Raw genomic sequence first — 23,586 nt, 5'->3', positions numbered from 1 at the left:
CCATTGTCCTGTTAGAATATCTTTCCAAAGTACCTTGGGATTATGTACATTTTTTGGACACATATGCCTTTCTGCAGCACTAAGTCCTGATGAATCCAAATTTAAAAAGTTTAGAGTAAAAAGGGTTATTTTAAGTTTATCTTTGGGGAATATATACCCCTTCCCAATTCTGTCTTTTTGCTTTAATAAGTATATTTTAATAGTTTGATGAGCTCTTTCAACTATGCCTTGTCCCTGTGGATTGTATGGGATTCCTGTTATATGAGTAATGCCAAATGATGAGCAAAATTGTTTAAAAGAGGTAGAAGTATAACCAGGGGCATTCTCTGTTTTTAACTGTTTTGGAATGCCCACAGTGGCAAAATTTTGTAAGCAATGAGCTATAACATCTTTAGTTTTTTCTCTGGCATGAAGGGAGCCCATCAAAAATCCAGAAGAGGTATCAACTGTAACATGCAAATATTTTAATTTTCCAAATTCTCTGGCAAGTGTGTGATGTCCATCTGCCAAATATGGTTAGGTATCAATCCTCTAGGATTGACTCCAAGATTAACTTGTGGTAAAAAGGTCACACAATTTTGACATTGTTTTATTATTTGTCTAGCTTGTTCCTTAGTTATTTTAAAACTCTTTTGTAAAGTATTAGCATTGACATGGAACCTTTTATGAAAATTTATAGCTTCTTCTAGTGTAGAGAAAATATGTATGTCATGTGTAGTTTTATCTGCTAAATCATTGCCCAAACTAAGGGCTCCAGGCAATCCTGTATGTGCCCTGATATGTCCTATAAAGAATGGATCTTTTCTGTCCCAGATTAAACTTTGTATAGTGGAAAACAAAGAGAAAACAGTAGAAGAAGGGGAAATCCTACCAGCATCTTCAAGGGATACTATAGCATTAACTATATACTGACTATCAGAAAATAAATTAAATACAGAATCTTTAAACATCACAAAAGTTTGTAATACTGCATTAAGCTCTACCTTTTGAGCTGATTGTTTGGGTACTAAAAATGTAAAAGTTTGATCAGGTGTAACTATTGCTGCTGTGCCATTATTTGACCCATCAGTGAATATATTTGGAGCATTCATGATAGGTGTTTTTCTTGTCATTTTTGGAAAAATTACAGGATGCAATGACCAAAAAGACAATAAAGGATTGGATGATAAGTGGTTATCAAATGAAACATTAGATTTGCACATGATTATTGCCCAAGTATTTAACTCATTAGCTAATTCATCAATTTGATTCATAGTATATGGAGTAATAATTTTATTGGGAGAAATTCTAAACACTGCCTTTGCTGTTTTTATTCCTTTGAGTATTAATTGTCCTACAGCCTCAGGATACCTAGTAAGAATAGTGTTAGGAGAATAAGATAAATGTATCCATAATAATGGACCTTCTTGCCAAAATACTCCTGTAGGAATATTTTTTGTTGATAGTACAATAAATAATAAAGGCAAACTTATATCAATTCTATCCAAATGCATATTTTCCATGTTTCAATGATTTTTAATGCCTTTCTTGCTTCAGGCGTTAACATTTGGGGTGAATTTGGATTTGATGGACCTTTTAGGATATCAAATAAAGGTCCCAATTCTCCTGTTGGAATAACTAGATAAGGCCTTATCCAATTTATGTCTCCTAATAACTTTTGAAAGTCATTAAGTGATTTGAGTTGATCTACTCGTATTTGAATTTTTGGTAGATGGACCATGGTTGAGGATAATAGAACTCCTAAATAATTAATTGGAAAATTTAATTGTACTTTATCTATTGTTATCTCTAGATTATAATTTTTTAATAAGTTTGTAAGTGTGGCATAACATTCTAGCAATGTGTTTTTAGCTTTGTGTGCTAATAATACATCATCCATATAGTGAAATATTTGTAGTTCAGGATTTTGATTTCTAAGTGGCTGGATTACTTTGTTAACATAAATTTGACACATAGTTGGGCTGTTAGCCATCCCTTGAGGGAGTACTTTCCATTCATATCTCTGATCAGGACCTTCATGATTTAGTGCAGGGATAGTAAATGCAAAACGTGGACTATCCTCGGGATGAATTGGAATTGAAAAAAAACAATCTTTAATATCTATAACTAAAACATACCAAGTTTTTGGCAAAGCAGACAATTGAGGAATCCCCGATTGAGCAGGTCCCATAATGACCATTTCATTATTAATGGCTCTTAAATCTTGCAGTGATCTCCATTTACCAGATTTCTTTTTGATGACAAAAATGGGAGTATTATGGGGAGATACAGAAGGTTGTATATGTCCTTCCGCTAATTGTTGTTTGACCAGATCATGGGCTACTTGTATCTTTTCTTTAGTCAAGGGCCACTGAGGAACCCATACTGGTCTTTCTGATTTCCATGTAATTTTTATTGTCTCAGTGGCCCTTTGTGAAAATCCAACCCATGTCTGCCTGTTCCTTGATCTATTTGTATTGGTGCTGCTATACCTTGTTCTTGTTTTTCTAATCTTTTTCCTTTCCTAAAACCTTGTCTAGCCATAATAGTGGGTGCATTTTGATTGATATTATTTGTTAATGTCAAACCTAATTGATCTAAGACATCTCGTCCCCATAAATTTACAGGAAGATGATCCAATACATATGGCTGTATAGTTCCTTCACATCCTTCAGGATTCTTCCAATCTAATACCATTGCACTTCTATTGGGATTAGTCGCCACTCCTAGGCCTCGAAGCGTTTGAGTGGCTTGTTGTAATGGCCAATGTTTTGGCCATTCTTGATGAGAGATGATGCTAAGGTCTGCACCTGTATCCAGTAGCCCATTAAATTCATGTCCTTGAATATTTAGTTTTAGCATGGGATGAGAATCTAAATTTAAAGAAAGCATAGCCCAATCTACACCTGTGGAGCCTAATCCCTTGGAACCTCTTTCTACAGCCTGACTGGAAAATTTATCATGTAGGCTTGGTATTATTTGTAACTGTGCTATTCTATCTCCTGGTGAAATTACTGATATACTCTTTGGAGAACTGGCTATAATTTTTATTTCACCTTTATAATCGGGATCAATTACCCCAGAACTTATCAAAAGTCCTTTTAGAGTAGAAGAGCTGCGTCCCTTTGGGAAGGGGTCCTTTCACCCCTGTGGGAATGATTTGAACTCCCATCTCTGGAATTAGTACTGATCTGGCGGAGGCACAGATGTCCAACCCTGTACTCCCTCTGGTTTGTCTGATGAGGGATCTGATGTCCTGGGCACTACCCTGATGGGGTTGATGGGGTTGCTGAGTTCCTCCAGTGCTCCGTATATTTGTGGTTTGGGGCCCCAGAGCATTGGGGCCCCCTGTCCATTTTTTGGCAACAGAGCCCGATGCCTTTGTCCACAATATTGTGGATAAACACCTTGTCCTTGTTCATTTTTTGATAATGGAGTACCCTCTATGGTGGTTTGAGAACAACATTCATTAGCCCAATGTCTCCCTCTATGGCATCGTGGGCAAATACCCGGTATTCTACTCCTTTGATACCTAGTTTTGTTAAACCCACCTCCTATGGGGCAATTCCTTTTAAAATGTCCTGCTTGTTGACAATTGTAGCATGTTCTTGGCCTAGCATATAAAGCCTGTTTTACTGCACTGCCACAATTTGCCCTTGTTCATTAATGTCTCTGGCATCTAAAGTCTGTTTTACTGCAGCTGCCATGACTTGCTCTTATTCATTAATGTCTCTACATAATTTAATATATGTGTTTAAATCTTCCTGTTTCCATGGTCTAATGATATCTCTGCACTAATGATTCGCTTGGTCATAAGCCAGTTGTTTTATTAATGGCATTGCTTGTTCTGTATTCCCCAAAACTCTGTTAGCTGTTTGAATAAGCCTATCTACAAATTTAGCGTAAGGTTCATTAGCTCCTTGTATTATCTTAGATAATTGACCTTGTAAACCTCCATGTCCTTTTAAAGTCTTCCATGCCTTAACTGCATCTACAGCAATTTGTAAATATACACCAGGATCATATGCAATTTGTTGCTGCCGATCCTCATAAGGTCCCTTTCCTAACAACATATCTAGATTTCTCTGAGGATAACCAGCTGCTGCATTTCCCCTAGCCGTCTCCTTGCAAAATTCCTCATTGGCAACCTTCCATAACAGGTATTGTCCTCCATTTAGCACAGCTTTACAAATATTAGCCCAATCTGCTGGCATCATGTTTAAGTTGGTAATGGATTCAGCCAAGCTTACAGTGAAGGGTGCTTGAGGACCATAGGTTGTTACAGCCTCTTTTAGCTCCTTCACTGATTTGAAATTTAAACCCTGGTAAATTCGCTGCCCTCCTACCTCAAATACATGGCATACTTGAGATCCTGTCTCAGGATCCCAACTATCAACTGCGGGGGTTGGGAGTCTCCTAGCATATGGAGGCGGTGCTGTTGATTGGACACTTATGCCCTCTGGTGATAGAATGCTGTTAGTAGCAGTCTCCTGTAGAGGTGGTGCTGTTGGTTGGACACTTACGCTCTCTGATAGAAAGGTGTTATTAGCAGTCTCCTGTTGTAACTTTTCCCCTGATGGCTTTTTCTGCTCTAAACTTCCTTCCTTTGTCTCACTAGCTCGAAAGACCTTCTCTTTTACTTGAATCTTTTCCTCTTTCTGACTAACTTGAGAGACCTTCTCTTTTACTTGAATCAATATGTCTTCTCCTTCCTCTACCTTTGTCTGAACTGAATTCTTTGACTAAGCAAACCAGATACCAACACCCACAATGTCAATGTGCCAACTGGCAGAGTCCCTGGGTTGTTCTTTTCTATTCTTTTTAAACCTTCACCATGATGGTTCCATTGTGATATATCTAACAACTCCTCCTTAAAAAGCCATGGGCTATATTTTTGTATTGTATCAACATATGCCCTGACTGTTCTTGATTTTACTGAGATGCCTCCTTCCTCTAACAATTTACTTAACAGTCTTTCGGTTTGTTTTTTACTAATTGCTGATCCCGTATTTCTACTATAATACAACCCAACAAGATAACACCAAACAACACCGAGACAGAATCCAATAAAAATGGAACAACAAAAATTCATTATAGCCTTTCTATCCTCCTGACGTGTGCATCTGTCCTTTCTCCCTATCTGTTCCTCAGAAGTAAATAGTTTTTCCTCAGATGTGAGTGGTTTTTCTTCCATCTCACTCATCTCCAGGGACAGGCAAGTTAAAACAAAAATGAAGCAAAACAAAAGAGGAAACTTAGAATGGCTACCCATCCTCTCGCCCTGCCCTCAGGGGCAAGCAGTTTACTTACCCTCAGTTGCTCCCCGTACGAGCCACCAAATGCCGCAGTCTGGCTGGGCACAATTCAGGAGCCACTTGTCAAAAGAAACTAACTTTATTTTTAGAACTACAAACGCCAAGCAAAACAGCTCCTCAGGAAAAAGCCCTCAGAGCCCAACTGCCACCACTGGCTTCCACAAGCCTCTCACCCACACAAACCTCACCACCTCCCACAATCCTCCTGCTCTTGAGGCTGATTGGCTGGGTCGTGTGGGCGGAGCCAAAGAAGTCCCCCAATGAGCAGCTCCGTGGTCTGAAAGGGCAGGGAAACAGCCCAATGAGCAGCTCCATGGAGGAGCCAATCAGCTAGCTGTTGCTGGGGCCGCTGTGAGCCAATCATCAGCTGGCAGTCTGAAGGGCAGGGAAACAGCCCAATGAACATCACCGCAGAGGAGCCAATCAGCTAGCTGTTGCTGGGGCCGCTGTGAGCCAATCATCAGCCGGCAGCTGGAAGTTTGCTGGGGCCCCTTTGGCTGTGGCTCTCAACAGCTATATATGATTAGTACCTGCCAATTAGACAGCATAACCTGAGACTATCAGAAAGCTAGGCACTTAGAACTTTCTTCCAGAAACGGAGGTAACTTTCTAGTAATCCACATTAAAATAAGCTATATGAACCCAATGGCAGATAATAATCCATCAAATACTTTATTATCATCTTGTCGTGAAGAATCTTGATGAAGTGGCTTTTATTCAGGACTTTTAGTATGACAGAGGAGAAAGTTTCCTTGAGAAGAGCTCCAAAGAATGGGGCTCTAGTATTCACTTGAGTCCTGAGCAGAATTTTATGTCGAGAAACTACCAAAGTTGGGGACAAGTACCTTCAAAAACAGCAGGCAGAATAATCTTTTGATCTCATTAATAGTTCTTGTTCATACCTTCCAGAAAGAATACTCAAATTGTATTCACGTGATTTGGCTGTTCTGAGTCCATCTATAAATGTTTAAGGTCATGATTCAAAGTAATCAATAGCAGTTCAGGAGAAAAAAATATTTTTTTAAAAAAATGCAAGAACCAACAGTAAAATTTACAATTTCCAGCATCCATTCAAAAATTAAAAAGAAAACATAACCAACAGTGAAAGAGGCAGTAATTAACCAATAGAAATAGTCTCAGATTTAAAAAAAAAAAAAAAAACTGGAGATGTGACCCAGGGGTCAAGCACCCCTGGGTTCAATGCCTGACTAAAAAAAAAAAAAAAAAAAAAAAGTGTTAACATCAAACTAGGAAAGAGAAATTCTTAAAGAAAAATAAAAGCACATAAAAGCACAATATAATCAATTTGCTTAATTAGTGATATTGAAAAAAATTTTTAAAAGTTACATATAATGGAAAAAGTGATAAGACTTGAGACTTTGTCCAAATGATGCAAGATAGATGAATATTTAAAGTACTTAAAAAAACAAAAGAAAAGAAACTACTGACCTGGAAATCTATAACCAGCACAAACAACTCTCAGAGGTAAAAAAAAAAAAAAAAAGACAAACATTTTTTTTCATACATATAAAAGCTGAAAAAAATTCAGCACTAGCAAACTATCATTTAAACGTTAAATCCTTCAACAGAAAGAAAACAAAATAGAAATACACATCTACCAAAAAGGAATGAAAGGTATTAGAAATACTAAACATATGTAACTTTTTTCCTTAACTTAAAAATATCTTCATAACTTGCTATATTAAAATATTCACCACCTATACTGAATTCACAAATACAGAAGTAGCACAGAATCTTGGAGTTGATAGTTTATTATACTATTTATTATGCAGCTTGATAAATTACTCCACCATAGACTGTCATAAGTGAAAAAAGTATGGTGCAGGTTCAGTGGTAGAGCATTTGCCTAGCCTGTGTGAGACACTGGGTTCAATCCCTAGCACCACTTAATTAATTAATTAATTAATTAATTAATATATTGTGTCCATCTACAACTAAATATATATATATATTTAAAAAGGTATGGTGTACCTTAAGCACCACTAAGAGGTGCAGCTAGTCAGCCATTATAGAGAGAAAACTAGAAATAATCCTGAAACTTAGAGAGAGAGAATAGAAGACATTGAAAAAAAAATAGCAAGATGGTATATAAAACCAACCATATTAATAACCTTTCTTAATGTAAATGCTTTTAGCACCCCTATTTAAAAGGTAAAGTCGAGGAAGCTGCTTTAAATATAAAATTTAAAAGATGATAAAAATACATCATGTTAACATTAATTAAAACTGATGGAGTAAAACAAATAGATAAAGTGGATTTCAAAGCCAAGAATAATTCAAGGAAAAATAATATTATTTAATAATGATAAAAAGATCAGTTCATCAAAAGCATAATTTCAAATACTTACATGCTAATAACAGCTTCAAAATTTACATTAAAAAATTAAGAGAGCTAACCAAAGAAATAGAAAAAACAAATAGATTTGGATATATATCTCTCTCTCAACAACTAGTAGAAAAAAAGTGGAAAGAAAAGCATGAGAGGAACAGAAGACAAACTCTATCAACTTGACCCAGTACCATGCATGTATAGAGCTCCAGCCTCAAGTCAGAATTTGCATTATATATTAGCTTTTCCAGGTAGACCATATTCTGGTTTATAAAACAGTTATCAATAGGTTTTTCTAATATTCCTTTTTTATTTTTTAATGAATCTTTTGTTTATTTATATGTAGTGCTGAGGATTGAACCCAGGGCCTCACACATGCCTACCACTGAGCCACAACTCCAGCCTATGTCTCAGATATGTTCTCTGACTACAGTGAAGTAAAATGAAAATCTGTACCAGAAGGATATCCACAAAAATGCCTAAATGTCTAGAAACTGAGCAGCATGATTCCAAATAACATGGGCCCAAAGAATCCACAGATATTGGAAAACAAAATGTTTTGAATGGAATGAAAATGAAGAAATTATACTGAAATTTGTGGGATACAACTATTAAGACTTACTTAGATATTTATGCCATTGAACACATACTAGAAAAAAAATGTAAACTACCAGGTCAATCTACACATCTACCCTAGGAAACTTTTTAGCCCTAAAAGAAGGAGGAAAAAAAAAAAAAGATGAGAAATCCGCAATAGAAAATACAAAATATATAAATAAAAACCTTGAGTCTGAGAAACAAAAAACTATACTTTGAAACAATTTGACTTACCCCCCCCAAAAAAAGATGGAATAAATTACCAGTATCAATAATTGGAGAATGGACATTTAGATCAGAGGTAAAGAGCTTGCCAAGCATGCATGAGTTCCTGGGTTTGATCCCCAACACTGGGTGGGGGAGTTAGGAAGACAGTTGGAGAGCAAAGATCCTTAAACATTAAAAGAAGGAATATTAGCAAAACCATACTGATAAGTCGAGCAAATTATATGAAAAAGTCCTTTAATGACACAAATTTTGAAACATTAAAAAAGGGGGCACCATGAAACCGTGAATAGTCATAGATTATTAAGTAGGTTTAAATTGTAATAAAGCCTTCCCACAAAGAAAACACTAGACCTCAAAGTCTACTTGGCAAAATTAACCTGGTATTTAAGGAGGAAACGATGCCAATTCTACAGAAACTAGAAAAGATGTAAACACTTCCCAACTCACTCTGTGAAGCTAAAAATATGAATAGAACTAGTTAAGGGAATTCAAGAAAAAGTTATGGTTCAGTGCTTCTACAAATATTAATGTAAAAGTTCCTGAATTTTAGTCAATGGGATCAAATGGTATTTAAAAGAGAGAATAAGGTCAGATGTGGTGACTCATGCCTGTAATTCCAGCTACTCAGTAGGCTCAGACAGGAGGATTGCAAGTTCAAGACCAGCTGAGGTGTTGAGTTCAGTTCCTATTGGGGGGAGGGGTGGCAGAAGAAGCATTGACAATACTAAACATTCATAGATGGGATCTTTTTCTACCTTAAAATGGAGCATGGATTTAAAAAGTAGCAGCAGCTAATATTATACGTCATAATATCTAAGTGCTACAAATATCTCTAAATGTGTTATAGTTTCATCCTACAAATTTCAAGTATGAAAGATTGCTCTCCTCTAATATTAGGAATAAGAAAACATATTTATCATTTCTTTTTAATATAAGCTGGAAATTTTAGACAGTACCATAAAGCAGGAGATAGAAATCAAAAGCATTCAGATATGAAGAAATAAAACTGTACTTATTTACACATGGTCATCTTGTATACTGAGAATGTCTCAATCTACAGAATACTCCTACAACTTAGAAATTCAGCCAAGTTGTAGAATGCAAAAATTTTTTGTTTACTAGTAATCATTAAAAATAGATGTAAAAATAATCAGTAACAATCAATTGTATCAAGAATATTAAATCCTTAGGCATAAATTTGACAAAAATTTCTAAGATCTGTGTACTGGAAACTACAAAAAATTAGAGATAAATTTTATAAAAGACCTAAATAACTGGAGAGATATACCATGTTCATAGAAAACAAGAGCAAATATTGTCAAGATCTTAGTTCTCCCCGAACTAATGGGTTCAATACATGACCTATCAAAATTTGAGGGCTTTTTGAAGGAATTGACTGTTGTTTATTCATGTGTGTATGAGCAAACAAAACACAATTTTAATATGTATCCTGCTTGATTTCAGGATTTATTAAAAATCTGTACTTAGTAGTATTAGAAACAGTTTGATATTGGCACGTGTGCACACACACACACACCATTATATACCAGCAGGTTAGAACTGCGAGAGTTTATGAGTAGGCCCACTACTGTGTAGGGGCAGAAAGCAGATCAATTGTTATCTGCAAACAAAACAGGAGGCATAACTTCCAGAGGGGCATGAAGAAATTTGGGACTAATTCGTATGTACTTTTTTATATAGCAATGATTATGTGAATGTGTGCATATATTGAACATTATCAAATTATACCTTATATATGCTTCTTAAGATATGCTTAGTGGTAGAATGCTTGCCTCATATGCAGGAGGCCCTGTGTTCAGTTCCCATCATGATCCCCAGTGTGCCAAAAACAAATGGTATGTTGATCATACCCTAATAACACAATAAAATAAAAACGTTATGTCTAGGTATTTGTTCTGTTTTGAGTCATTCCATTTTCTTTCTGGATGTAAGGTACAAAACATTTTTAAATATCTAAATAACCTAAATACTAAGGAATGTTTTCATCTAAGAGTAAAACTAAGTATTTCTCCATTCACAATACACACTTTTATTTCTCTCAGATTGAATATGAACACAGAGCTCCAGAGTGCCGTCTGGGTCTGAAGGAAGGCCGTCCATTCTCAGGGGTCACCGCATGTTTGGATTTCTGTGCTCACGCCCATAGAGATTTGCACAACATGCAGAATGGCAGCACAGTGGTAAGTATTGCTGAGACCCCCTTAGCGGCAACTCTTGTTAAAGTGGAGTATGCTGGTAGCACTTGGTCAGCAGAGTATGTTCTCTGTAGGTGTTTTCATGAACTACAATTGCAGGGTACCCTTTGGTATAATTAGCACTCTCAGAACAGGTTGGCACATTAGTGGAACGCCATTGGCAGGCACGTGAGAATTTTAGAAATCTTCATGCTGATTTAAGCCATGTCTATACACTGTCATTTCCAATTAACCACCTGGACAATATTTTCAAAATTCAGTTTCAGTAACCTGGTATGTAAGATAAATCTTGGTGGGCCAAGGTACCAGTTCACATCACAGAGAGAAGTACAGATTAAAAAGACATCATCATTGTCAAAATGTCTACTATCCCACATTTAAGAGTGTGGAAGAGCTCATTGTTACTACATATTCCAGTGGGTGGGATGACTAGGTCTTGTTTCTGGAGACTGTGATGAGGGGAAGGTATGGATAAGGTCTTTAGGCACAGCAGTGCTCCATACTGACAAAGTACCATATTTTGCCTCACCTCTAAAAGGTCAATCCAGGGTGCAAGTAAACAGGTGCTGGGCGACAGGAGGGAATTCAGGTGAAGAAATCAAAGTTATAAATTAATCTACCTGATGTACCATTTACATGGTTTTGGGTATAATTAAGGATGATGGCCAGTGAAATTTCAGATGAAAAGTAGATGACAGGCATTGAAGTTCTTTTTAGGATGGAAAAAAGCACATAGCTAAGTAGTAGATGATAACTGAAATAATTTGAAGAAGCTGGTGCAATGTTTTTGTTGAGCAGAGAAGTATAGGTTTAGTAGTCTATAAGGGCAAAGATGGTCAGACTTTATAGGTCACATCTGTTATACTCTTTATTTCAAAGGATGCTTTTACTTAACCCTTTGAAAATGTAAAAGCTGTTCTTAGTTTGCTAGTCATCTAAAAACCTGCTGCAAAGCAGATTAACCACAGGCCCTAATTTTCTGAGTATTGACCCAGAAGAATAAATACAAGGCCTGCTAACCAGCCTAACATCTAAAATCATCATTCATCATGCATTGAGAATCTGCTTGTTAGGAAGTGCTGCTGTAGTAGGTCCTGAAGGTAGCCATGTTGCATTCCAGCAGGGCAAGGGATCGGGAAGTCAAGAAGGATGCTTAGAATCCAAGGGGGTTTGCCTCTGATAAATCACAGGATATAGGAGATAAAACAGAAAGAAGCACCAGATAAAAACTGAGTGAGGATTCAGTATGTGTGACGAAAAAGTAACAAGGTGCTTAGACATGAATTTGGAAAAGCTCAATGTACCACCTCATGTTACAGGTATTTATAAAGAGCAGGCTGTTAGGACCACATTCCTTTCAGGGGTATCTTCCAGTGATTTCATACTACCTTGTCCTTCCATTGTTATTTTCTCCATTGATAGAAAACACTAAATACCTTAAAAAATAGTATTTTTAGAACAGATAATCTTTCATCAAAACCAAATGACTATGATTAACAACAAAAAAAATACCATCCCAATAATCAAAGCAAAAGAGGCAGCTTTCATTTTTCCTCTTCAGAGTACCCACTTTTATGTGATAATATTTCAGAAAAACAGTGAGGAAAAAGAAACAATAAGGTTTGACAGAGTACAGAGGAAAGAAAAGTGTTATGTGGCACGTAATCTCTACTGGCCAAATCTTCAACTTTTCATTATTTAAATCTCACCTAGATATTTTGAAGACTTTTTTTTAACACAGTGGATTTCTTAAACAGAGTTAGGAATTGGGTATGAGAAAAGATATGAAATTTCTTTGGGTACAAAAGTATAAGATGAAACAACCATATTCCTACCAACATCAGAGTAGGGCATTAGGTAGAAACAGCTTTTAGACTTTTGAAAGAAACTTTAACTCTATCCCCTCTTTTTTAAAGTATGGGAAACAAATTACTTCATTGTATTTGGTGGGATGGCACCACTTCTTCATAACAGAAACAAGGGTTTATGGCAATGTGCATGTCCCTGATGAGCACAGATCTAAATATTGAGGAGAGATGCGCGCGCGCGCACACACACACACACACACACACACACACACACACACAGTTCTCTGGGACCTAGAACTGAGGCTGTAATGTCTTTCTCCTACCAGGTCTGCACCCTCACTAGAGAAGACAATCGACAAATTGGAGTACAACCTGAGGAGGAACAGCTCCACGTATTGCCTTTATATAAAGTCTCTGATATAGATGAGTTTGGGAGTGTAGAAGGTCAGGAGGAGAAAAAACGAAGTGGTGCCATTCAGGTACTGAGTTCTTTTCGGCGGAAGGTCAGGATGTTAGCAGAGCCCGTCAAGACTTGCCGACAGAGGAAACTGGAAGCCAAGAAAGCTGCTGCGGAAAAGCTTTCCTCTCTGGAGAACAACTCGAACAAGAATGAAAAGGAAAAGGTGGCCTCATCACGCACAAAACACACAGAAAGTACAAACCAGACAAAGCAGTTGACAGGTAAGCTTAATTAGAAGTTTAGTGGGTATCTGTTCTGTGTGATACTTGGATTAAACATGGACCTTGTCAGTTGGGAACGTTATCCCTCATGGTCCTGTTTCCCTACCAGAATCATTCCTGAAGTATTCAGGGGCAGGCTTTACTCATGGAAATGGCAGAGAGTTGCCATCAACCCCCGCTTGATGAGATTTTACTCTATGATAAATAGCAAAATTTTGTTTTGTTTTGTTTTGTTTCCCCAATAGTGATATGGTAAAATTCAAGTTGCTTGACCAGTAGCCAGTAGCCAACTTAGAATGTTTGGAGATAGGTATCATAAACCAAGACTGAGGTAACAAAACCTTAAATTTTAGTGGTAGCAGCAAAAATGATGCAAGGCAATTCTTCTAAAATGGGGAGAGGTGTTAGATACATTAGGGACAAACCATTGGAATGAAGGACAAGAAAAATTTAAGGATGACTTAAAACTACTTATTAAAATAGGCTTGAAGATGTGATTAAGAGAGAAATTAATACTTTTCCTTAGCCATGGTGAGTCTGGTTTAGTTGGGGTCCTACATGTAACTATTCTAAAAAAACTTCACCATCAGAAAAGGTTACATGAATAGTAATAGCAATAGAGTATTATTTATTAATACTAAGTGGATACTTTCTTTCCGTAGGCCCTTGCTTCATGTCTATAGTTTACACAATAAAAATTCCAAATTTTGGAAATGGTATTGGTCTGACCATTAATAATAGCAGCCACAACAAAAGTGTCTTAAATTTAGTGTAGCAGTTTGCTTAGAACCAACTATCTTTGCTTCATAAAGTCAAATTTCCCTAGTGATTCATTTCTAAGTCCAGAGAAACTATTTAGACCACTATGCTAAACATGCTTAATAACTGTTTCTTGATTGGTTAATTTACATGAAAAACTCAAGTTTGTTTACTACCTGATATCTCCTTTAGGTTAATTGTAAAATATAACCAGATAAAACTTTGTCTCTGGTTCTTTCTGCTTTTTGCAGATAATAATCAGGTCAGCTCTCAAAAGTATCACTGCAGTCCCATTTATTTGTCAACTTAGATGACTTTTGTAGAATAAGGTCCTAAAACAGAAGTATGACTTAAAAGTTTCACTTACAAAGCTGAAAGTTCATTAAAGTATTATTTACCATGATACAAATTTCCTTTCTGGAATACCTACTCATGGAGTAGAGCTGGCTAATTATATAAGATACTTTTTACGTTTCAACGAATGTCATTGTTTGTCTCCTACCATTGATAAATCTCCCCCCCAAAATTTTATTTTAATAATATAACAAATTCTAGTGCATGCTAGGCAATGTGAAGAAATAAGTAAGATAAGACATGTTCCCTTCCCTGCAGGAATTTGGCTCATAGTAGAGGTGGTGAGGGAGTGCTAAAAACAGATGGTTTATAATGCATTGTGACCCCTGCTTCATCAGACCCACATTTGCAGTGGGTTTTTACAAAAGCACTAGAAGGTGAGGTCTCAGATCTTTCTTGAGGTAGGGATGACTAAAGTGGGTAGAGAGGAGAGTACTTCATACAGCTGTTTAGAAACTCCAGAGGATAGGATGCTCTCCGTGGAATACATTTAGATGTTTATTATATATCTCTTTACTTACAAAACCGTACAAGTTAAAAGTTCTGCATTTTATTTCTAATGCTTTAGACATAAAAGATTATGCCAGTGATGAGAACTCTTGACTTTGCTTTAGGGTTAAGCCCTTGATGAACAGGGGTTTTATAATCCTGGTGGGCTTTCTCTTGTACATTTAAGTTTCCTTGTTAGCCTTCATAAAATAATAATGGAGCATTTGATCCTGCTCTCTTACCTTCTCCACAGAACTTTTGCGACTTTCAGGACCAGTCACGCAGCAGTCCCAGCAGCCCCAATCCCAACAACAGCAGCAGCGACCCCAGCAGCCCCAGCACACTCATCAGCAGCCGCAGCAGCCCCACCACACCTTGAATAATCACCCTCAGTCAGAGTCTGTCAGCTCTTACTCGTCATCTGGACCCACCAATCTATACATGAGACGGCCCAATCCCATCAATCCTTATCCAAGCTCTTCACATACTTCGGAGATTTATGGAGGCGCCAACGCTATGAACCTCTATTCCACCTCATCCCAAGCTGCAAGTTCATATTTGAGTTCTTCTAATCCCATGAACCCCTACCCTGGACTTTTAAATCCAAATAACCAATATCCATCCTATCAGTGCAATGGAAATGTGTCAATGGACAACTGCTCCCCTTATCTGGGTTCCTATTCTCCCCAGTCTCAGCCGATGGATCTGTATAGGTATCCAAGCCAAGACCATCTCTCTAAGCTGAATCTGCCACCTATCCATACACTTTACCAGCACAGGTTTGGAAATAGCCAGAGTTTTACCACTAAGTACTTGGGTTATGGAAACCAAAATATGCAGGGAGATACTTTCAGCAGTTGTACCATTAGACCAAATGTACACCACGTAGGGACATTTCCTCCTTATTCCACTCACGAGATGGAGGGCCACTTCATGGGTGCTGCCTCTAGATTACCACCTAATCTGAGCAATCCAAACATAGACTGTAAAAGCGGTGAACATCATCCACCTTCTCACATAATCCATAACTACAACGCAGCTTCAAACATGATCAACAGCTCTATTCACGCCCTGCATCTCCAAAACAAAGAGAATGACATGCTTTCCCACACAGCTAATGGTCTAGCTAAGATGCTTCCAGGGCTTAACCATGATAGAACTGCTTCTGTCCAAGGTATATTACATAAATTAAGTGATGCTAACAGTCAGGAGAAGGAGCCTGCCACACCAGTCCAGGGAGTGGCTCCTACTGCAGAGGAGGAGGAGGAGGTCTGGTCAGACAGTGAGCAGTGCTTTCTAGATTCTGACATTGGGGGAGTGGCTGTGGCTCCAACTCATGGGTCAATTCTCATCGAGTGTGCAAAGCGCGAGCTGCATGCCACAACCCCCTTAAAGAATCCCAATAGGATGCACCCCACTAGGATCTCCCTTGTCTTTTACCAGCACAAGAGCATGAATGAGCCAAAACATGGCTTGGCTCTCTGGGAGGCCAAAATGGCGGAAAAAGCCCGTGAGAAAGAAGAGGAGTGTGAAAAGTATGGCCCGGACTACGTGCCTCAGAAAACCCATGGCAAAAAAGTGAAACGGGAGCCCACTGAGCCGCATGAGCCTTCCGAGCCTACTTACCTGCGCTTCATCAAGTCCCTTGCTGAAAAGACCACATCTGGGACCACAGACTCCACAATAACTACATCTCCATATGCCTTCACTCGGGTCACAGGGCCTTACAACAGATACATATGATGATGTCCTTTTTGTTGGTAACCTCGTTTGGATAGACCACAACCAATTTGTCAGTAGTGTAGCTCTCGTGACGTGGGCAGTGGGGAAAGGTCACAGTATTTATGACAAATGCGGTGGGAAAAACCTCCACTCACCAGCAAAAAATTTAAAAAAAAAGGTCATCTTACCATAGCACTTAATTTCAGCCGACTCCCAGGTGGTCACAGATGGCATCCAGGAAAAAGACCAAAGCATTCTATGCAAAAAGAAGGTGGGGAAGGAAGTGTTCCACAATTTACATTTTTAAACACTGGTTCTATTATTGGATGAGATGATATGTAAAATGTGCTTTTCTTTTCCCCTCTCTTATAATTTTACACATCTGTGACCACTTTTAATAATACCAAGTTTGCATAGTCATGGAACACAAGTACTGTAGTATTACGGTTGTAGGAATCTTAACATACCATCTGGTGCTGAATACACAATGTACTGAAATACTGGAATTATGACTTTTTAACATGCAGTTTTTACTGTAATCTTATTAACTTTTATTTATCAAAATAGCTACAGGAAGTGTAAATGAATAGCAGCAAAACACTGAATTTGTTTGGATGTTCTCCGAAATGGTGCTAAGAAAATGGTGTCTTTAATAGCTAAAAATTTAATGCCTTTATGTCATCAAGATGCTATCAGTGTACTCCAGTGCCCTTAAAGAAGGGGCACCTTTCATTCAAGTTTTTATCATAATTACTTGTTCTTACACAAAGCTTAGTTTTTAAGATGTGGACATTTTAACGGCCTCTGGATTTTGCTCATCCAGTGACGTCCTTGTAGGACAGTAAACGTATATATGTACATATATGCACACACCTTTGTATATGTGCACATACATGTATATGTATAAATATTTTAAATGGTGTTTTAGAAGCACTTTGTCTACCTAAGCTTTGGCAACTTGAACAATGCTAAGGTACGGAGACATTTTAAAAATATAGTTTACTTTCATTTTAGTATGAAAAGTTGATTTTTTTTAAAGGAAATAAAGGAGAGCTTTTAAAACATTTTTTGCTTTTAGCCATGCATCTGCTGATGAGCAATGTGTTCATTTTTAACACAGCCAGTTAAATCCAAAATGAGGCTTACTGGATTCAAGGGGATATATTAGTCCACAAAACATGTGTTTCCTGGTGCTCATCTCACATGCTATACTGTAAAAACAGTTTTACACAGAATTATATGACAAGGTCATTGCTCAAATATGTACAGTTTTAATGATTTTCTGTTAACTGCAGGTAACAATTAGCCGCATGCTACCGACTCAGCAAAGCTTGTACACTTCAACCTATGCTATTTTATGGATCTATATGCTCTTCAGAGAACTAAATGGCAGTCTGCCTTTGTGTCTATGATTATGTACTTTGTGATGTTGTCATTTCTTAGCGTGTCCTCCTTTCCAAGGAAGACTGAGTGGACTGATGCCTGTAGAAGATGAATAAGCAGGGTTAGTTCCATGTGAATCTGTTGGTTAAAAAGATAAACAGGCAGCTGGTTTGCTGTGGTGGTTTTAAAATCATTAATTTGTATAAAGAAGAAATGAAAGAGTTGTATAGTAAATTAAATTGTAAACAAAACTTTTTTAACAATGCTTTAGTATTTTAGTACTGTAAAAAATTTAAATATATACATATATATCTATATATATGGCATTGAAGCAGAATTCACATCATGATGGTGCTATTCAGCCTGCTACAAATATATCATAATGTGAGCAAAGAATTCATTAAAGGTTTGAGTGATGTTCCTACTTGTCATATACCTCAACACTAGTTTGGCAATAGGATATTGAACTGAGAGTGAAAGCTTAATAGCATTGTGTACCATCATTTTTTTTCCAAGTCTTTTTTTTTTTAATTGTTAAAAAACATACCTTTTTTTTCAATACTTGATTTCTTAGCAAGTGTAACTTGAACTTCAACCTTTTTGTTCTAAAAATTCAGGGAAATTTCAGCTCATGTTCTCCTTATGCCAATGTGTCACCTGTGTTTATGTAAAATTGTTGTAGGTTAATAAATATATTCTTTTTTCAGGGATTTAACCCTTTATTTTGAATCCCTCCTATTTTACTTGTATATGTACTGATGTAAGTAAAACTAATTTTGTAAATCTGTTGGCTTTTAATTGTAAAGAAAAGCATTTTAAAAGTTGGAGGACTTTTGACTGTTCGAGGAGGAGAAAAAAATGAAAATAGAATGCACTGAGCTGATAAAGGGAAAATTGTAAGGCAGGAGTTTGGCAAGTGGCTGTTGGCCATAGTATTTTAACTCTCGATAAAGCTTTTATGATTTTGTAATCAAACAGGTACATACTCCATGAGGACTCCCATACATGCCTGACATCTGGAGGTATGATGTGCAATAGGACTGTACAATTGCATTTCAGTCTAAACACGTTTGTTTATTAGCTTTTCAAATAAATTCTTAATCAATAGAGACTTGGGTTTTAATCAGTGGAGACTTTGGGTTTTTTGAAACCTTTTTGATTTTTGTTTTTAAAATAAATTGCTCAAGCATTTTTAAAATGTTTGCTGTGCACCACATATTTAATGTTTTACATATACCATAATATTTAACCCAGAACATTTGGTTACTGCATGTGCATTTGGTGATTCTGAGTCAGCCATCCCTAATGAACAAATATTCTATATCATCCACTGTCATTTGTCAAACTGCTGGCCAATAAGAGCAGTAAAAATATTTGGGGGAGGTTGGAAAGAAGTTAGGAAGAGAGAAAATTAAGTGGCATATTGTAAATACCAGATCTATCATTGTAAATATCAAACCTGCCTCAGAATGAATGGAAAGCAGATCTACAATTTGCTTATAGGAATATCAGGTTGACTATATAGCCATACTTGAAAATGCTTCTGAGTGGTGTCAACTTTACTTGAATGAATTTTTCATCTTGATTTGACGCACAGTGATGTACAGTTCACTTCTAAAGCTAGTGGTTAACTTGTGTAGGAGATTTTTGCAGTTCGACACTAAGATAATGAACTTCTGTGTGCATTTTTCTATGCTTTATTTTTTTAATGTAGTTATTTCATTTTCATGAGATGTTTGGTTTGTTTATAAAATCTGAGGATGGTTATAAATACTGTAAGTATTGTAATGTTATGAATGCAGGTTATTTGAAAGCTGTTTATTATTATATCATTCCTGATAACGCTATGTGAGTGTTTTTAATAAAATTTATATTTATTTAATGCACTCCAAGTGTCATGTTGCTGGAGTTTACTTCCTGAATGACTGCCCCTCACTGAGGTAAAACTAAATATGAAGAATTTTTTTAAAATACTTTTCATTTATTCTTTGGGGGTGGGGGAGGTACTGGGGATTTAACCCAGGGGCACTTGAACACTCAGCTACCTCCCCAGCTGTTTTAATTTTGAGACAGGGCTTCACTAAGTTGCTAAGGCTGGTTTTGAACTTGAGTTTCTGCTTTGGCCTCCTGAATCACTGGGATTACAAGCATGAGCCACCATGCCCATCACTTTGCAGTTATTCCTAGTGTTAAATATATCTAATACCAACATTAAGGCCAATGTATATTTCTGGCTAAAGAGTCTAAATATTCATTTTCCCCCCAGCTTACTTTTTAGTTATGTTTTTCCTGTGTAGATTGTGTAAATCAAGAATGAAGTAATAACATGTCTGATCCTGGACTGTGTGCTGTCTAGGAGAGCTCTTCCCATCAGCTCTTACAATTTCAAAACATTGAAATTGTTTTGCAAATCTAAGGCCAACTTTGTTTCTGGACTGTCAGCTTCCTATTCATGCTCACTTTTAATGAAAATTTCTCCATGTCCATCACAAAGGCAGTTAAGTTTTAAGCATCAGAAGTGAGGAAAGGTAGCCTGAGAGGCATCAGGCAGGAGTATGTGTCTTCATCTCATCACGCATGGCTTCAGGGAGCTTGAGGCAAAATTATCCTCATTTCCACCCATTCTCTGTCATGTGAATCATCACCCATTACCCCAGTGCACTCTTCTGAATTAGTACCTAGAACTAGATGTGAAACTGTCAATAGTTATAGAACCTTCCCACCCTCCACCCTTCCCAAAATAGCAGACAAATCATTTCTATCTGCAAAAAAATAAGGGAATTCCCTTTTCAATACTTCTTTCTATTCAGACAGGACCACATCTGATTTGAACAGAGCCACCCTGGAAGTGACTACCATCTACTAACCTTTGAGCTTATTGGGAGATTCCTCCAGGGCTCTGCTCCAAGCCAGGATATTATGGGGGGGTGGGGGGAAAGCAACATCACTAAAAAGCAGTGACTCAATAACTTTTTTTCTTTTAACTTCAACACTCTGGGCCCTGCATCAACCCTCATTTCATCATCTGTCATCTGGCTGAACCTTGGAAACCTGTTCTTCACATTCGCACGTAGGTCTCCACTTGCCTAGGGCAGGGAGAATTTGAGACTGCAAGCTCAAAGACTTCCTGCTAAGGCCCCTGCCAGTCCTCATATGACTGACCCATGGAGCTGGGGAGGCTGGCCTGCTACAGATGGGGCTGCAAGCAGGCCTGCTGCTTATAATACTGTAGCAGGAGACAGCTGGAAATGACAGATGAGCAGTATTCAAAAAGCTTTATTGGCTCTTTGCCTCCCCTAGAAAGAATTGCCAAGAACAAACCTTTTTATGCCGGCAGGGGTGCACACAACTGCCCTGTGACGCTGTGCCACTTGCTGCTTTGGCCTCTGGTTGGTTTACTGTGAAAACCTTCCTGCTTTGTAGAATTCAGGCTCAGCTGTGACTCCTGCCTGGTTCTACCTCTCTGCACTTCTCAGCTGTCTAGAGAACCAGACTCCTGCAGAAAAGTCAGTATTCGACAGGTCCTCAAGTCCTTGAGAGTTTTTAAATTGGTACTTTGTTTTAAAGACCATCTGAAGTGAATATCCAACAAAAACAGAGGTCTGGTGGAAGCCTCTTTTCTTTCCATGTTTCAGGTAAGGACAGTGCTTGGTGCATGAAACATTGACTTCAGCCACTCCACACATCAGTCTGGGTTCAGGTACCAACTGCTGGCCTCCCTCCCCAATCCCCACTGGAGAAGTACACTCCATTTGTTGAAGTGAGAAAATGGACAAAATTGATGCTTGGAAAAGAATTAACTGCAATTTACATTACTTCAGTTTTACCAGAATAATTCCATTTCAAAGAACAAAGATATTTTTGTTCCCATGTGGAATCACTTGCTTAAATTCCCCTCTCCCTTACCAGGTAATTTCTCACACATTTCTTTGGTTGTCTAGTCCAACAGTCACTCTTCAAAGGAGCCACTATTTCTTGCTTTGGCCAATACACTGTCTTTGAGGGTTTCTTTTTATGCTGTTTTAGAAGGACTTTAGTGTACTGCACTTGACATGTTTTCCTCTCTCAGTCTTAATTCAAACCGAAATGTGAATTCCACTAAGTGATTGGGTAAAATGGTAGTTATATAAAGACCCTACAACCTCCTACTGCCCAAGAATGAATTCAAATAATCTGAATTCTCAGAAGTAAAGATTTATTGGCATGTTCCACTGACCATGTGGTTTTAATTCCATGCATAGCCACGTAAACATGCTGCCTAGGGTATCCTGACCCTTCTCACAGGTAGTTTCTTGATTTGGCTTTAAAGAATATGATGAAGATCAGGTAGTAGTGTATATAGTTGAGTGCTGCTGAGTCTCCTCTGAAAAATCAGTGTGCACCCATCATAAGGTTGTGAATAAATGGTTTTCAGTAGAATAAATGGTTTTCAGTAGAATAAATGGTAATTTTTATGAAGAGTTTTTCAGCTCTCTTCTTCCCCTTTGCTTCATGCTAGCAAGTTCCTCTCCTGACCCCATATCAGAGCCCCACTTCTGGTTCCTGTGGCCCCCTCCCCCTCCCCCTTTCCCTATGAACAGAACCCCTGGCTCCCTTCCCAAACAAAACAGGTTTACATGAAAACACAAGATCAGGACCCATCACTAGAAAATCAAAGCTAGAGAGAAGACAATCACAAAACAAGGGAATAGCTCCCCATCTGTAATCTGACATCACTGTCAAAGGGTCTACAATCCCCTGGTGATGATGGAAACTCCAGTAGTTGTAGTGACTTTACGATTTCTAACAAACCAAATATATAACAAAGATGAATGAGAAGCGCAAACCATTTCTGAGCTAAAAGAAAAAAAAATGCCAGGGATTTATACCTGTTTTTATTTCTATTACTTACAATGTCACCTACTAACAGGTTATATTTCATAAAACTAATGTTCGCAATATCCATGTCTAAAACATGCACTTGAATAAAATTTGGGGGGGAAGTACCAGGGATTGAACTCAGGGATACTTGCCCATTAAGCCACTTCATCAGCCCTACTTTGTGTTTTATTTAGAGACAGAGTCTCACTGAGTTGTTTAGCACCTCACCATTGATGAGACTGGCTTTGAACTTGAGATCCTCCTATCTCAGCCTCCTGAGCCACTAGGATTACAAGCATGCACCACCATGCACAGCACAATGTCACCTACTAACAGGATATAGATCATAAAATTAATTTTTGCAATATCCATGTCTAAAACATGTACTTGAATAAAATATTTTAAAGCAGAGTATGTTAAGAAAGAAGAGAGACACTAGTTATGCTTTAAACATATCATTGAATGGAGACTAAGTATAAGTAGAAAAAGGAGACCCAGGGAGAGAAAAGAGAGGAAAAAAGGATTCACTGAGGAAATAAATGGACCAAATTATGTTATGTATACCTACAAATATGTCACAATATATCCCACTGTTAAGTATGATTAGAAAATTAATTTTAAGTTAATTTAAAAAAATAAATAAAGCACTGACTTTAAGAGACAATTATTTGTGTATCACATGGGAGATGGCATGTTAAAGAATTAAAAGTCTGGAGTCTGGTGTGTGGGGTCAAGCCCCAGTTTCACCAGTTACTCTGTGACCATAACTTAGGTGCTAATTTTTCCTTTTTTAAAATTTTTGCATCTGAACAATAGACATAATATCTATTTCACAAGGATTTAGT

General features: G+C 37.5%; 1 protein-coding gene across 2 annotated transcripts in view; it reads left to right on the top strand.

The window, feature by feature from the left end:
* The window catches only part of Tet2 (tet methylcytosine dioxygenase 2), a 137,609-nt gene extending 117,842 nt beyond the window's left edge, over positions 1-19,767 (top strand). For both annotated transcript variants that reach the window (XM_005339807.5, XM_040293016.2), the window contains exons 9-11: positions 10,533-10,670; positions 12,820-13,174; positions 15,030-19,767. In XM_005339807.5, the coding sequence (XP_005339864.2) occupies positions 10,533-10,670; positions 12,820-13,174; positions 15,030-16,519 (1,983 nt within the window). In that variant the 3' untranslated portion in view covers positions 16,520-19,767. The remainder of the gene's footprint in view (positions 1-10,532; positions 10,671-12,819; positions 13,175-15,029) is intronic.
* The last annotated feature ends 3,819 nt before the right edge of the window (positions 19,768-23,586 follow it).

Source organism: Ictidomys tridecemlineatus, chromosome 9 (assembly GCF_052094955.1).
Source record: "Ictidomys tridecemlineatus isolate mIctTri1 chromosome 9, mIctTri1.hap1, whole genome shotgun sequence".
Classification (NCBI taxonomy): domain Eukaryota; kingdom Metazoa; phylum Chordata; class Mammalia; order Rodentia; family Sciuridae; genus Ictidomys; species Ictidomys tridecemlineatus.
This window is presented reverse-complemented; position numbering and strand designations above follow the sequence as displayed.